General features: G+C 39.5%; 1 protein-coding gene across 1 annotated transcript in view; it reads right to left on the reverse strand.

The window, feature by feature from the left end:
- Window positions 1-17,910, reverse strand: part of Catsperb (catsper channel auxiliary subunit beta) — a 288,739-nt gene that overhangs the window by 148,624 nt on the left and 122,205 nt on the right. The window contains 3 exon segments of the mRNA NM_001433284.1: window positions 3,745-3,777; window positions 16,307-16,425; window positions 16,554-16,649. Coding sequence (NP_001420213.1) covers window positions 3,745-3,777; window positions 16,307-16,425; window positions 16,554-16,649 — 248 coding nt within the window.

Below are 17,910 nucleotides of genomic sequence, written 5' to 3' on the forward strand. Positions count from 1 at the left end.
CAAGGGGATACAGATCGGAAAAGAAGAAGTCAAAATATCACTATTTGCAGATGATATGATATTTTATTTAAGTGATCCCAAAAGTTCCACCAGAGAACTACTAAAGCTGATAAACAACTTCAGCAAAGTGGCTGGGTATAAAATTAACTCTAATTAATCAGTAGCCTTCCTCTACACAAAAGAGAAAGAAGCCGAGAAAGAAATTAGGGAAAGGACACCCTTCATAATAGACCCAAATAATATAAAGTACCTCGGTGTGACTTTAACCAAGCAAGTAAAAGATCTGTACAATGAGAACTTCAAGACACTGAAGAAAGAAATTGAAGAAGACCTCAGAAGATGGAAAGATCTCCCATGCTCATGGATTGGCAGGATTAATATAGTAAAAATGGCCATTTTACCAAAAGCGATCTACAGATTCAATGGAATCCCCATCAAAATACCAATCCAATTCTTCAAAGAGTTAGACAGAACAATTGGCAAATTCATCTGGAATAACAAAAAACCCAGGATAGCTAAAGCTATCCTCAACAATAAAAGGACTTCAGGGGGAATCACTATCCCTGAACTCAAGCAGTATTACAGAGCAATAGTGATAAAAACTGCATGGTATTGGTACAGGGACAGACAGATAGACCAATGGAATAGAATTGAAGACCCAGAAATGAACCCACACACCTATGGTCACTTGATTTTTGACAAAGGAGCCAAAACCATCCAATGGAAAAAAGACAGCATTTTCAGCAAATGGTGCTGGTTCAACTGGAGGGCAACATGTAGAAGAATGCAGATTGATCCATGCTTATCACCCTGTACAAAGCTTAAGTCCAAGTGGATCAAGGACCTCCACATCAAACCTGATACACTCAAACTAATAGAAGAAAAACTAGGGAAGCATCTGGAACACATGGGCACTGGAAAAAATTTCCTGAACAAAACACCAATGGCTTACGCTCTAAGATCAAGAATTGACAAATGGGATCTCATAAAACTGCAAAGCTTCTGTAAGGCAAAGGACACTGTGGTTAGGACAAATCGGCAACCAACAGATTGGGAAAAGATCTTTACCAATCCTACAACAGATAGAGGCCTTATATCCAAAATATACAAAGAACTCAAGAAGTTAGACCGCAGGGAGACAAATAACCCTATTAAAAAATGGGGTTCAGAGCTAAACAAACAATTCACACCTGAGGAATGCCGAATGGCTGAGAAACACCTAAAGAAATGTTCAACATCTTTAGTCATAAGGGAAATGCAAATCAAAACAACCCTGAGATTTCACCTCACACCAGTGAGAATGGCTAAGATCAAAAACTCAGGTGACAGCAGATGCTGGTGAGGATGCGGAGAAAGAGGAACACTCCTCCATTGTTGGTGGGATTGCAGACTGGTACAACCATTCTGGAAATCAGTCTGGAGGTTCCTCAGAAAATTGGACATTGAACTGCCTGAGGATCCAGCTATACCTCTCTTGGGCATATACCCAAAAGATGCCCCAACATATAAAAAAGACACGTGCTCCACTATGTTCATTGCAGTCTTATTTATAATAGCCAGAAGCTGGAAAGAACCCAGATGCCCTTCAATAGAGGAATGGATACAGAAAATGTGGTACATCTACACAACGGAATATTACTCAGCTATCAAAAACAACGGCTTTATGAAATTCGTAGGCAAATGGTTGGAACTGGAAAATATCATCCTGAGTGAGCTAACCCAAACACAGAAAGACATACATGGTATGCACTCACTGATAAGTGGCTATTAGCCCAAATGTTTGAATTACCCTAGATGCCTAGAACAAATGAAACTCAAGACGGATGATCAAAATGTGAATGCTTCACTCCTTCTCTAAAAGGGGAACAAGAACACCCTTGGCAGGGAAGAGAGAGGCAAAGATTAAAACAGAGACTGAAGGAACACCCATTCAGAGCCTGCCCCACATGTGGCCCATACATATACAGCCACCCAATTAGACAAGATGGATGAAGCAAAAAAGTGCAGACCGACAGGAGCTGGATGTAGATCGCTCCTGAGAGACACAGCCAGAATACAGCAAATACAGAGGCGAATGCCAGCAGCAAACCACTGAACTGAGAATAGGACCCCCGTTGAAGGAATCAGAGAAAGAACTGGAAGAGCTTGAAGGGGCTCGAGACCCCAAAAGTACAACAATGCCAAGCAACCAGAGCTTCCAGGGACTAAGCCACTACCTAAAGACTATACATGGACTGACCCTGGACTCTGACCTCATAGGTAGCAATGAATATCCTAGTAAGAGCACCAGTGGAAGGGGAAGCCCTGGGTCCTGCTAAGACTGAACCCCCAGTGAACTAGACTGGTGGGGGGAGGGCGGCAATGGGGGGAGGGTTGGGAGAGGAACACCCATAAGGAAGGGGAGGGGGGAGGGGTATGTTTGCCCAGAAACCAAAGAATTATTATTAAGTATTAAATAAATAAAAAAAAACAAAAAAAAAAACCCTAAAAAAAGAAAAGAAAATGTCCTTATAAGAACTGCCTTGGTTATGGTGTCTCTTCACCTCAATAAAACCCCAATTAAGACAAATGCTTATACAACACTGATGCAGGATATACTTAGAATAAGCATTACAATATGATGTCCCAATTACAACCAGACATAGCGGCAGAGAAATCAGCATTTGCATTATTCAAGGATAATCTTTACATTATCAATGCACAATATTAGTCCCACAATAACTTATTCATGAAAACTTTTAAATGTCCTTAAATTGATTCTAGTGGTGATTACACAACTCTGCAAATACACAAAATACCGTAGGGTCGAACATATTAAAAACATAAAGTTCATACCATGCGGATTTTACCTTGATAAAACTGCTAGGCAAAAAAACAGAGTTTTAAAGAGTGAATGCTCCATTACTTATTTGAGTTGTGCTATATCATTATTGAAATTATCCAGTTAAAGTAAAACTTTTGAGTTTTCATAAAAGCCTTCAGGTTTGTAGGATATCATAATTATTATTATTAATCTGGGCAATTTTAATATAGAACCTTTACTGGGCCTTGAACTATGGTATGCCTCTTCTTTCTGTTTAGATTATTCCTGCATTTTCCTCTCTGTATCCAAACTGGAACATTCCAGTGATTAGCATTAGAAATGATTTTACTTCTGTGAGGCTGACCTCAAGGTAAGGAAGTTCTGACCCAGAGTCACAGGATTGGTGGTTCTTAGAGTCCTGAGCGTAAGCTTTTTCTCTGCAGGATCCTCAACCTGACTATCCACTACTGCTCTACCATGCCATGAGTCATGTTCTCATTAGTTTGATTTGCATTCTATTGTTTAAACAGAGTACCCTGAGTTTGGGGAAATAATTTCCATTCTCTATAGTTTCACTAGAACAACATGTAAATGTTTGTGTACATTGGATATATTTGTGTTGCTGGGAATTGAACCCAAAGCCTGAATATGCAAGGCAAAGTCTACCATTGAGATACATCTTCTCATATAGCAATGTGAGAAATCTCCAGGCAATTTCAGCAAGCCCAGAGAGAACTGACCAGCAGGAAATTGTGGCTACTATATTGAGAAGGGCCTGATAGCTATAGAGAAAAGTTTTTAGTTTAAACTGAAAATAATTTTATGATAGCAAGAAAAACTAGGTTGTGAATCACTGCTTTCCAAGTTACCAAGTGGATAGGTATCTTCTAAACCAATATTAGGAAATCAAAAGTCTTACCCTTTCAAATCAAAAGTCTTACCCTTTCAAAGCCACAGAACTCTATTCTTGAAAGCTGTAGGAAAAAGGAGGAGGAAGAGGAGAAGAACGTTAAAAATGTAATTCCTTCTCAGAAGTCATCATAATCTCTCTATTTTAATTGGACCTCAAAAAAAATCCCTTGTTTTCTTCTGTTTTCCAGCAAATATGTGGGCAAACATTAATGTAGCTTCACTTTAATCTTTTAATGGAACCTGATTGTATGCATACAGTGCCATCTAAATGTACACTTTTCTTCTCTTCATCCCAGCATTATGTTAGCTTTTCTTTTCTTATATGCCTTTCTGCCCAAGGAAACCTTCTATTCTCTGTAGCTAGGTCTGGATGAACAGTCCCAGCTTTACCTCTACTTGCTTCTTGGTGTGATAACTTGCCCTATCACAGAAATTCCCAACAGCACTGAATATAGTTCTATGTAGGATTTTAAGGTCTTCTTTATTTTTCCAGTTTGTAATTTTATGTATGTAGGGGACAGCATGATATTTCAATATACTCATAGGTGTGTAATTATCATCAGGATGGTTAGCACACGCATCATCATAGGCGTGTATCATTACTCGGACAACACATAATATCTGTTAACTTTAATATAACATTTAGTTCTATAAATCACCTCATAGAATTTTGGGACCCTATGATCAATAAATAATTATATAAGTATATATAGGTAAATGATATCTTTCCCATTGCATATGTTTAAAATTTACTATGGGAGTTCTCTGCACCCAAATCCCGTGGGAGGGAGAGCTGAACCTTCAGAGAGGCAGACAAGCCTGGGAAACCAGAAGAGACTGCTCTCTGTACATACATCTCGGACGCCAGAGGAAAACACCAAAGGCCATCTGGAACCCTGGTGCACTGAAGCTCCCGGAAGGGGCGGCACAGGTCTTCCTGGTTGCTGCCGCCGCAGAGAGCCCGTGGGCAGCACCCCGCGAGCAAACTTGAGCCTCGGGACCACACGTAAGACCAACTTGTCTGCTGCAAGTGACCTGCCTGGTGAACGCAAGACACAGGCCCACAGGAACAGCTGAAGACCTGTAGAGAGGAAAAACTACACGCACGAAAGCAGAACACTCTGTCCCCATAACTGACTGAAAGAGAGGAAAACAGGTCTACACACAGGCTTATAGGACAGTCTAGCCACTGTCAGAAATAGCAGAACAAAGTAACACTAGAGATAATCTGATGGCGAGAGGCAAGCGCAGGAACCCAAGCAACAGAAACCAAGACTACATGGCATCATCGGAGCCCAATTCTCCCACCAAAACAAACATGGAATATCCAAACACACCAGAAAAGCAAGATCTAGTTTCAAAATCATATTTGATCATGATGCTGGAGGACTTCAAGAAAGACATGAACTCCCTTAGGGAAACACAGGAAAACATTAATAAACAAGTAGAAGCCTACAGAGAGGAATCACAAAAATCCCTGAAAGAATTCCAGGAAAACACAATCAAACAGTTGAAGGAATTAAAAATGGAAATAGAAGCAATCAAGAAAGAACACATGGAAACAACCCTGGATATAGAAAACCAAAAGAAGAGACAAGGAGCTGTAGATACAAGCCTCACCAACAGAATTCAAGAGATGGAAGAGAGAATCTCAGGAGCAGAAGATTCCATAGAAATCATTGACTCAACTGTCAAAGATAATGTAAAGCGGAAAAAGCTACTGGTCCAAAACATACAGGAAATCCAGGACTCAATGAGAAGATCAAACCTAAGGATAATAGGTATAGAAGAGAGTGAAGACTCCCAGCTCAAAGGACCAGTAAATATCTTCAACAAAATCATAGAAGAAAACTTCCCTAACCTAAAAAAAGAGATACCCATAGGCATACAAGATGCCTACAGAACTCCAAATAGATTGGACCAGAAAAGAAACACCTCCCGTCACATAATAGTCAAAACACTAAATGCACAAAATAAAGAAAGAATATTAAAAGCAGTAAGGGAAAAAGGTCAAGTAACATATAAAGGCAGACCTATCAGAATCACACCAGACTTCTCGCCAGAAACTATGAAGGCCAGAAGATCCTGGACTGATGTCATACAGACCCTAAGAGAACACAAATGCCAGCCCAGGTTACTGTATCCTGCAAAACTCTCAATTAACATAGATGGAGAAACCAAGATATTCCATGACAAAACCAAATTTACACAATATCTTTCTACAAATCCAGCACTACAAAGGATAATAAATGGTAAAGCCCAACATAAGGAGGCAAGCTATACCCTAGAAGAAGCAAGAAACTAATCGTCTTGGCAACAAAACAAAGAGAATGAAAGCACACAAACATAACCTCACATCCAAATATGAATATAACGGGAAGCAATAATCACTATTCCTTAATATCTCTCAACATCAATGGCCTCAACTCCCCAATAAAAAGAAATAGATTAACAAACTGGATACGCAACGAGGACCCTGCATTCTGCTGCCTACAGGAAACACACATCAGAGACAAAGACAGACACTACCTCAGAGTGAAAGGCTGGAAAATAACTTTCCAAGCAAATGGTCAGAAGAAGCAAGCTGGAGTAGCCATTCTAATATCAAATAAAATCAATTTTCAATTAAAAGTCATCTAAAAAGATAAGGAAGGACACTTCATATTCATCAAAGGAAAAATCCACCAAGATGAACTCTCAATCCTAAATATCTATGCCCCAAATACAAGGGCACCTACATATGTAAAAGAAACCTTACTAAAGCTCAAAACACACATTGGACCTCACACAATAATAGTGGGAGATTTCAACACCCCACTCTCATCAATGGACAGATCATGGAAACAGAAATTAAACAGAGATGTAGACAGACTAAGAGAAGTCATGAGCCAAATGGACCTAACGGATATTTATAGAACATTCTATCCTAAAGCAAAAGGATATACCTTCTTCTCAGCTCCTCATGGTACTTTCTCCAAAATTGACCATATAATTGGTCAAAAAACGGGCCTCAACAGGTACAGAAAGATAGAAATAATCCCATGCGTGCTATCGGACCACCACGGCCTAAAACTGGTCTTCAATAACAATCAAGGAAGAATGTCCACATATACTTGGAAATTGAACAATGCTCTACTCAATGATAACCTGGTCAAGGAAGAAAGAAAGAAAGAAATTAAAGACTTTTTAGAATTTAATGAAAATGAAGGTACAACATACCCAAACTTATGGAACACAATGAAAGCTGTGCTAAGAGGAATACTCATAGCGCTGAGAGCCTGCAGAAAGAAACAGGAAAGAGCATATGTCAGCAACTTGACAGCACACCTAAAAGCTCTAGAACAAAAAGAAGCAAATACACCCAGGAGGAGTAGAAGGCAGGAAATAATCAAACTCAGAGCTGAAATCAACCAAGTAGAGACAAAAAGGACCATAGAAAGAATCAACAGAACCAAAAGTTGGTTCTTTGAGAAAATCAACAAGATAGATAAACCCTTAGCCAGACTAACGAGAGGACCCAGAGAGTGTGTCCAAATTAACAAAATCAGAAATGAAAAGGGAGACATAACAACAGATTCAGAGGAAATTCAAAAAATCATCAGATCTTACTATAAAAGCCTATATTCAACAAAACTTGAAAATGTGCAGGAAATGGACAATTTCCTAGACAGATACCAGGTACCAAAGTTAAATCAAGAACAGATAAACCAGTTAAACAACCCCATAAGTCCTAAGGAAATAGAAGCAGTCATTAAAGGTCTCCCAACCAAAAAGAGCCCAGGTCCAGACGGGTTTAGTGCAGAATTCTATCAAACCTTCATAGAAGACCTCATACCAATATTATCCAAACTATTCCACAAAATTGAAACAGATGGATCGCTACCAAATACCTTCTACGAAGCCACAATTACTCTTATACCTAAACCACACAAAGACACAACAAAGAAAGAGAACTTCAGACCAATTTCCCTTATGAATATCGACGCAAAAATACTCAACAAAATTCTGGCAAACCGAATCCAAGAGCACATCAAAACAATCATCCACCATGACCAAGTAGGCTTCATCCCAGGCATGCAGGGATGGTTTAATATATGGAAAACCATCAACGTGATCCATTATATAAACAAACTGAAAGAACAAAACCACATGATCATTTCATTAGATGCTGAGAAAGCATTTGACAAAATTCAACACCCCTTCATGATAAAAGTCCTGGAAAGAATAGGAATTCAAGGCCCATACCTAAACATAGTAAAAGCCATATACAGCAAACCAGTTGCTAACATTAAACTAAATGGAGAGAAACTTGAAGCAATCCCACTAAAATCAGGGACTAGACAAGGCTGCCCACTCTCTCCCTACTTATTCAATATAGTTCTTGAAGTTCTAGCCAGAGCAATCAGACAACAAAAGGATGTCAAGGGGATACAGATCGGAAAAGAAGAAGTCAAAATATCACTATTTGCAGATGATATGATAGTATATTTAAGTGATCCCAAAAGTTCCACCAGAGAACTACTAAAGCTGATAAACAACTTCAGCAAAGTGGCTGGGTAAAATTAACTCAAATAAATCAGTTGCCTTCCTCTATACAAAAGAGAAACAAGCCGAGAAAGAAATTAGGGAAACGACACCCTTCATAATAGACCCAAATAATATAAAGTACCTCAGAGTTACTTTAACAAAGCAAGTAAAAGATCTGTACAATAAGAACTTCAAGACACTGAAGAAGGAAATTGAAGAAGACCTCAGAAGATGGAAAGATCTCCCATGCTCATGGATTGGCAGGATTAATATAGTAAAAATGGCCATTTTACCAAAAGCGATCTACAGATTCAATGGAATCCCCATCAAAATACCAATCCAATTCTTCAAAGAGTTAGACAGAACAATTTGCAAATTCATCTGGAATAACAAAAAAACCCAGGATAGCTAAAGCTATCCTCAACAATAAAAGGACTTCAGGGGGAATCACTATCCCTGAACTCAAGCAGTATTACAGAGCAATAGTGATAAAAACTGCATGGTATTGGTACAGAGACAGACAGATAGACCAATGGAATAGAATTGAAGACCCAGAAATGAACCCACACACCTATGGTCACTTGATTTTTGACAAAGGAGCCAAAACCATCCAATGGAAAAAAGATAGCATTTTCAGCAAATGGTGCTGGTTCAACTGGAGGTCAATATGTAGAAGAATGCAGATCGATCCATGCTTATCACCCTGTGCAAAGCTTAAGTTCAAGTGGATCAAGGACCTCCACATCAAAGCAGACACACTCAAACTAATAGAAGAAAAACTAGGGAAGCATCTGGAACACATGGGCACTGGAAAAAATTTCCTGAACAAAACACCAATGGCTTATGCTCTAAGATCAAGAATTGACAAATGGGATCTCATAAAACTGCAAAGCTTCTGTAAGGCAAAGGACACTGTGGTTAGGACAAATCGGCAACCAACAGATTGGGAAAAGATCTTTACCAATCCTACAACAGATAGAGGCCTTATATCCAAAATATACAAAGAACTCAAGAAGTTAGACCACAGGGAAACAAATAACCCTATTAAAAAATGGGGTTCAGAGCTAAACAAAGAATTCACAGCTGAGGAATGCCGAATGGCTGAGAAACACCTAAAGAAATGTTCAACATCTTTAGTCATAAGGGAAATGCAAATCAAAACAACCCTGAGATTTCACCTCACACCAGTGCGATTGGCTAAGATCAAAAACTCAGGTGACAGCAGATGCTGGCGAGGATGTGGAGAAAGAGGAACACTCCTCCATTGTTGGTGGGATTGCAGACTGGTAAAACCATTCTGGAAATCAGTCTGGAGGTTCCTCAGAAAATTGGACATTGAACTGCCTGAGGATCCAGCTATACCTCTCTTGGGCATATACCCAAAAGATGCCTCAACAGATTAAAGAGACACGTGCTCCACTATGTTCATCGCAGCCTTATTTATAATAGCCAGAAGCTGGAAAGAACCCAGATGCCCTTTAACAGAGGAATGGATACAGAAAATGTGGTACATCTACACAATGGAATATTACTCAGCTATCAAATACAACGACTTTATGAAATTCGTAGGCAAATGGTTGGAACTGGAAAATATCATCCTGAGTGAGCTAACCCAAACACAGAAAGACATACATGGTATGCACTCACTGATAAGTGGCTATTAGCCCAAATACTTGAATTTCCCTAGATGCCTAGAACAAATGAAACTCAAGACAGATGATCAAAATGTGAATGCTTCACTCCTTCTTTAAAAGGGGAACAAGAATACCATTGGCAGGGAATAGAGAGGCAAAGATTAAAACAGAGACTGAAGGAACACCATTCAGAGCCTGCCCCACATGTGGCCCATACATGTACAGCCATCCAATTAGACAAGATGAATGCAGCAAAAAAGTGCAGGCCGACAGGAGCCGGATGTATATCGCTCCTGAGAGACACAGCCAGAATACAGCAAATACAGGGGCGAATGCCAGCAGCAAACCACTGAACTGAGAACGGGACCCCTGTTGAAGTAATCAGAGAAAGAACTCGAAGAGCTTGAAGGAGCTCGATACCCCTTATGAACAACAATGCCAATCAACCAGAGCTTCCAGGGACTAAGCCACTACCTAAAGACTATACATGGACTGACCCTGGACTCTGACCTCATAGGTAGCAATGAATATTCTAGTAAGATCACCAGTGGAAGGGGAAGCCCTTGGTCCTGCTAAGACTGAACCCCCAGTTAACGTGAGTGTTGGGGGGAGGGCAGTAATGGGTGGAGGGTGGGGAGGGGAACACTCATAAAGAAGGGGAGGGGGAGGGATTAGGGGGATGTTTGCCTGGAAACCGGGGAAAGGGAAATGTAAATAAGAAACACTCAAGTTAATAAAAAGCTCTCTTTGTTAAAAAAAAATTTACTATGGATGGTAAGCACTAAAGCTAGTGCCAATTTCAACTCATACACATATGAAGCAAAGGGAAAGGTCGCTGAATCATATTCGTGTTTTTTAAATTTTACAATTGTTGGTATATATATATATATATATATATATATATATATATATATAATTGCTGGCAGTTTTGCACAAGGCTGGGTCCTTTCTAATGCAAATGAGGTAGAAGAGCATAGGGTTGCTTTCTATAATAACTTATGCCTATCTTGACTTTAAGTTATTCTGAAGCCAGAAGCTTCAGGACTCTAGATCTATTGATGCTTGTTGCTAACAGCTGGATCTTAGGTAAAGGATTTATTGCTATTGCTTCTTTTTCTGTCTAGCATCCAGAGGTGTCTCTGGCTATGCTGGTTAATTCTTTGTGAACAACAGAAGAAGGAAAGGAAAAGAATTAAAATGTTTTATACAGGCAAATATGCACAGACCCATACACATTCATATACTCACATTCTAGGCATGCCCAACCATCTGCCTCATTTAACTACACAAGTACTGATGGATGCTTATAAATGTACTCTTATACCTACATACATACATATAGACAAACAGAAATATACATACAGACATATATACATACAGATAAACAACAATTGGGCAAAGCTCCTCAAGCCAAACCATCCAAACAAAATATTTACTTTTTCTCTAGACAAATTTTTATACCTTCTTAGACAAAAAGTTCTTTAGAAAGCTACCTCAGAGTTCAATGTTACCTAAAATGGGAGTTGTAGAGGATATTAATAGTAAGCTCGGGGCAGTAATTCATTCTAATATGACCATTGTACATTTAAAGGAAAAACTTTGACCCAGCCTTGCCTACCTCTTGCCACAGGTAGTGCATACCTGTGGTTTTGTCCTTGAAAATAAATGTTTTCCCTTCTAGTTTCTGCTGTGCCAGAAACTGACTCAGCCCCACAGCTCTCTGTACCTTAATCCCATGGGAAAGGGAGTTGGATGCTCAGAAGAGTGAACCATCCCATGAGCTCCCAGGGAGACCACCATTTCTGCTCACATTCCTGGCCCAAAAGGAGCTGACTAGTGCCCTCTGGACACAGGCGCCTAGGAACAGTCAGGGGCAGGACACTTCCGGTTTCTGCCTGCCCCATAGCTAGCCAGGTCCCACACCTCTCTGCACCCAAATGCTGTGTGTGCGGGAGCTGAACTTTCAGAAGTGCAGAGAATCCTTGGAGCTCAGTACCTCTGCTCACATTCTTGGCCCAAGGGAAACATGCCGAGAGCTCTTTGCGAGCAGACAGGCAGAGGATCCATCCTGTCTCTGCCTGTGACCAGAGTTGAAAGCCAGTCTACACGAGTGCTGAAACACCTGAGAGCAAAGGTAAGACCAACTCTTGTGCTCTGAGTGACCTACCTGGAGCCCTCAGGACACACAAACCCAGAGCAGTCTAGGTAACATGACACTTCCGGATTTTGCCTGCACCTGGAGCTTACCAGGTTGCACAGCTCTCTGTATCCAGGTATGACTGGGAGAAAACAAATCTACAGGAGTACTGACACACAAGCATACAGGAGAGTAAAAGCACTGTCAGAGACAGCAAGACCAGCTAACTCCAGAGACAACCTGATGGCAAGAGGCAAGCACAGGAACCTAAGTAATAGAAACCAAGACTATTGACATTATCAGAGCCCAGTTCTCCCCCCAAAGAAAATACTGGATATCCAAACACACTGGAAAATTAAGATTTGTATTTAAAATTCTCATGATGATGAGAGAGGACTTTAAGAAGGACATAAATAAAACCCTTAAAGAAATACAGGAAAACACAATTAAACAAGTAGAAGCCCTTAAAAAGGAAACAGAAAAGTACCTTGAAATTTATAGGAAAGTGCAACCAAACAGGAGAAGGAATTGAACAAAACCATTTAGGATCTTAAAATGGAAATAGAAACAATAAAGAAATCATAGAGGGAGACAACCGTGGAGATAGAAAACCTAGGAAAGAGATCAGGAGTCATAGGGGCAAGCATTGCCAAAAAAAAAAAAATAATACAAGAGATAGAACAGAGAATATCAGGGGCAGAAGATACCATAGAAAACATTGATATAATCATGAAAGATAATGTAAAATACAAAAACTCCTAACCCAACACATCCAGGAACTCCAGGACGCAATGAGAAGATCAAACCTAAGCATAGTAGGTATAGAAGAGAGTGAAAACTTAAAGGGCCAGTAAATATCTTCAACAAAATTATAGAAGAAAATGTCCCTAATCTAAAGAAAGAGATGTCCATAAACATACAAGAAGCTTACAGAACTCCAAATGGTTTGGACCAGAAAAGAAATTCCTCCTGTCTCATAATAGTCAAAACACCAAATGCACAAAACAAAGAATATTAAAAGCAGTAAGGGAAAAAGATCAAGTGACATATAAAGGCATACCTAGTAGGATTACACGAGACTCATCACCAGAGACTATGAAAGACAGAAGATTCTAGGCAGATGTCATACAGACCCTAAGAGAATACAAATGCAGCTCGGCCTACTATATCCAGCAAAATTCTCAATTACCATAGAAGGAGAAACAAAATATTTCATGACAAAACCAAATTTATGCAATTTCTTTCTACAAATCCAGCCCTACAAAGGATAATAAATAGAAAACTTTAACACAAGGAGGGAAACTTCACCCTAGAAAAAGCAAGAAAGTAATCTTCTTGTGACAAACCAAAAAGAAGACAGACACAAAAACATAACAAAAATTACAGGAAACAAAAATTATTATTCCTTAATATGTCTTAACTTCAATGGATTCAATTCCCCAATAAAAACATATAGACTAACAAACTGGATACATAAACAGGACCCAGCATTTTGCTGCCTACAGGAAATACACCTCAGTGACAAAGACAGATACTACCTTAGAGTAAAAGGCTGGAAAACAATTTTCCAAGCAAATGATCCCAAGAAACAAGCTGGAGTAGCCATTCTAGTATCAAATAAAATTGACTTTCAACCAAAAGTTATCAAAAAAGATAAGGAAGGACACTTCATATTCATCAAAGGAAAAATCGACCAAAATGTACTCTCAGTCCTGAATATCTATGCTCCAAATGCAAGGGAGGGCACCTACATTCCTAAAAGAAACCTTACTAAAGCTCAAAACACACATTGTACGTCACAAAACAATAGTGGGAGAACTCAACACCCCTCTTTCATCAATGGACAGATAATGGAAACTAAAAGGAGACAGAGAGAAACAAACAGTAACTGTGATTCAAATGGATTTAACAGACATTTATAGAACATTTCGTCCTAAAACAAAAGAATATAACTTCTTCTCACCACCTCATGGTACCTTCTCCAAAACTGACCATATAATCAGTCACAAAACAGGCCTCAACAGATATAAGAAGATTGACATAATCCCATGCATTGTGTCAGACTACCATAGACTAAGGCTGGTCTTTAATAACAACATCAGCAGAAAGCCCACACATACGTGGAAATTGGACAACACTCAACTCAATGATAACTTTGTCAAGGAAGAAACAAAGAAAGAAATTTAAGGCTTTTTAGAATTTAATGAAAATGAAGACACAACATACCCAAACACAATAAAATCAATTCTGTACCAATTCAACATTCGATAGAGGGCTATTATCTAATATATACAAAGAATGCAAGAATTTAGACTCCAGTGACACAAATAACCCTATTCAAAAATGGGATACAGGGCTAAATAAACAAAACTCAGCTGAGGAATATTGAATGGCTCAAAATTACCTAAAGAAATGTTCAACATCCTTAGTCATCAGGGAAATGCAAATAAAAATATCCCTGAGATTCCACCTCACACCAGTCAGAATGGCTAGATCAAAAACTCAGGTGATAACAGATCCTAGCGAGGATGTGGAGAAAGAGGAACACTCCTCCATTGTTGGTGGGACTGCAAACTGGTACAAACAAACACTCTGGAAATCCGTCTGGAGGTTCCTCAAAAAATTGGACATTGCACTACCTGAGGATCCAGCTATACAACTCCAGGGCATATACCCAAATGATGCTTCAACATAGAACAAAGACACATGCTGCACTATGTTCATAGCAGCCTTATTTATAATAGCCAGAAGCTGGAAAGAACCCAGATGCCCTTCAACAGAGCAACAGATACAGAAAATATGGTACATCTACACAATGGAGTACTACTCAGCTAGCCAAAACAATGACTTCATGAAATTCATAGGCAAATGGATGGAGCTAGAAAATATCATCCTGAGTGAGAGAACCCAATTACAGAAAAAGGCGCACATGATATGCACTCACTGATAAGTGGATATTAGCCCCAAAGCTCAAATTACCCAAGATACAATCCACAGACCACAGAAAGCTTAAGAAGTACATCCAAAGTGCAGATGCTTTAATTTTTCTTAGAAGGGGTAGCAAAATATTCATAGCAGGAGATATGGAGACAAAGTTTGAAGCAGAGAGTGAAGAAATGGACATTCAGAGACTGCTCCACCTGGGAATCCAGCCCATATACATACAGCCACCAAACCCAGACAATATTACTGATGACAAGAAGTCATGCTGACAGGAGCCCTATATAGCTGTTTCTCGAGATGCTCTGCCAGAACATGACAAATACAAAGGCGAATATTCACAGTCAACCTTTGAACTGAGAATGGGATCCCCACTAGAGGAGTTAGAGAAAGGATTGAAGGAGCTGAAGGGTCCTGCAACCCCATAAGAACAACAATACCAACCAACCACATCTCCCAGGGACTAAACCACTGTCCAAAGACTATACCCATGGACAGACCCATGGCTTCAGCTGCATATGTAGCAGAGGATGGCCTTGTTGGCCACCAAGGGGAAGGGAAGAAGCCCTTGGTCCTGCCAAGACTGGCTCCACCAGTGTAGGGGAAAGTCAGGGCTTGGAGGCTGGAAAGGGTGGGTGGTTGGGGAGGGGGAACACCCTGGTAGAAAAGGGGGATGGGGTTTGGGATAGGGGGTTTACGGCTGGGAACCTGGGAAAGGGAAATGTAAATTAAATGTAAATTTAAAATATCCAATAAACAAGAAAATAATTGTTTTTCCTTGAACCCAATTTTTTTTCCCAGCCTGTTTCTCTTTGCAATGTGATTATGAAAGTTCATTGTATTTCTTATTATGCAGTCTTTATTTACTTTTATGAGGAGTGGGCACACTCTATTCTTGATTCTAACTTTATTACATTCTTCTAGCAAAGCAACTAAAGCCTTCCCTTAAACCTTGACTCCTAAAATTATTTTAATTAAATGTGGAATTTTACAGAATCATTAATTCATCTAAACAGCATTAATTCATGAAAGTCCATCTTATGTTAATTTGCATGAAATTTTATCAATAGGATGGGCTAATGCTGAGGAATTATTAAATTAATTTCATAAAATGAAGAAAAGCATATCAGCTGCAAGAAGCAGTCCTGAGATCTCTTTGGGACCTTGCCTTATAGAACTCATCCATCACTGGCCATGCAAAAAACAGTGGCTACCTGCGGAAAGGCTTTCTGCTAGCCTTAGCCTATCCTAGATGGCTCCTAACAACTATTCACTGCTCAATTGAAAAATATTTCTTTGTATATCACCAAGAATATTGAGAGTTACCAAGGAAATACAAAGCAATTTTCATACCTTTATCTGTGAAGTGGTTGGATAACGAAGATCACCACTTACATAAAGACCCAAAGAGGTGAGGATGACCAAAAAATGATTTGTTAAAACCAAATCTATCACTGTAAGTATTTGGTGTTCTGAAGGAGGAAATCAAATAACACCATAGATTAGACACAGTAAGCTCTTTAGAAAATATATTTCAGAAATACAAAATGAAGTTTGATATAAATGAAATGATGAATATGAAGACAGCCAGAAAAATTACCATACTTAAGTCCTTCATAGATGAGCTTTGTCATGTCATACCATTTGCATTCCTCATAAGTCCAAAATCCAGAAGCGGTTCTGCCTATGAAAACACCTACCATGAAAAAGAAGTAATTAGAGCTAGGCAACTTTAGAGAATTCTGTAAACATAAACATGCTACACCTTCAATCCCGGGTCCTCCATGCTGTATATTCAACTAGGTTGAGTAGACCTGACAGAATAACTAACTCTCTCTCTCTCTCTCTCTCTCTCTCTCTCTCTCTCTCTCTCTCTCTTCCTCTCTCTCCTCTCTCTCCTTTCTCTCCTCTCTCCTCTCTCTCTCTCTCTCTCTCTCTCTCCTCTCTCCACCTATCTACTTTGAATATACAAAAAGTTATCACAAATCCAAAATTTCAAATGAACACACACACACACACACGTGTGCGTGTGTGTGTGTGTTTGTGTGTATTCTATAAACACACTTTTATATGAGGAAGATTAATGACTAATTGGAATGTCATACAGGCTGTACTCCAGATGCTCCAACAATGGCTGTCTACCAATGGAAAGTCCAGGAATGCAGTAATTGTTCAGTTCAGCAGGCTGGGTGTCCCAGCTGATCTTGAGCATATGGCAGAATCCTGAAGAAGTAGGATGTAATGCCAATGAAGGAATGACTTTCTAGCAATAGTAAGGCCAAGCAAGAAAAAAACAGAAGCTTCCTTCTTCCATGCCCTCTAGATAAGATGCCACCAGTGGGTGTATCTCTGATTAAAGGTGAGCCTATTCATTTCATATGATTTAATTAGGAAAAAAATCCCTCACAGGTGTACCCAGCCTTCTTAGGTTTTAGTAGATTCTAGATGTAGTGAGGCTGACAGTCAAGAATTGTCATCATGAGTTCCCCTCTTGTCAACTTGACAAACAATCATATCTCTTTATGTCATGGTTAATTTCCAAATGCAACGAATTGCCATGTCATAGTAGTGCTCTCCTGATATACCTTTGGCCCTTTGGGGGCTGAGTTACTGTGGAACTAGGAGAAGCTATCTGAAGTAGGAGTGGGGTTAAGACATATCCAACCCCAGAAATCTTGTCTTGAGATCAGTAGGAATTTGGACCACTGTTTCCCTTGCCTCAGGCCTTTGTGTCCTGGAGTACATAATCCTGCATTGCCCAATGACCTTTGTCCCCATGCAAAGAGGTTGTGTAGTCACAGTCAAGTTAAATTTAACCTCTCGTTATATTGTCATGGTCAAGTTCAGTCTAGTTAAACTCAACTTCTCCTCGTATTGTCAGGGTCAGTAGAACTTAAAGTTGTGGAAATAAGAAACAAGAATTTTTCTAGTGGATCACTCACTAGAAGTGATAGTGA

Source organism: Rattus norvegicus, chromosome 6 (genome assembly GCF_021556685.1).
Source record: "Rattus norvegicus strain SHRSP/BbbUtx chromosome 6, alternate assembly SHRSP_T2T, whole genome shotgun sequence".
NCBI classification, from domain to species: Eukaryota; Metazoa; Chordata; class Mammalia; order Rodentia; family Muridae; genus Rattus; species Rattus norvegicus.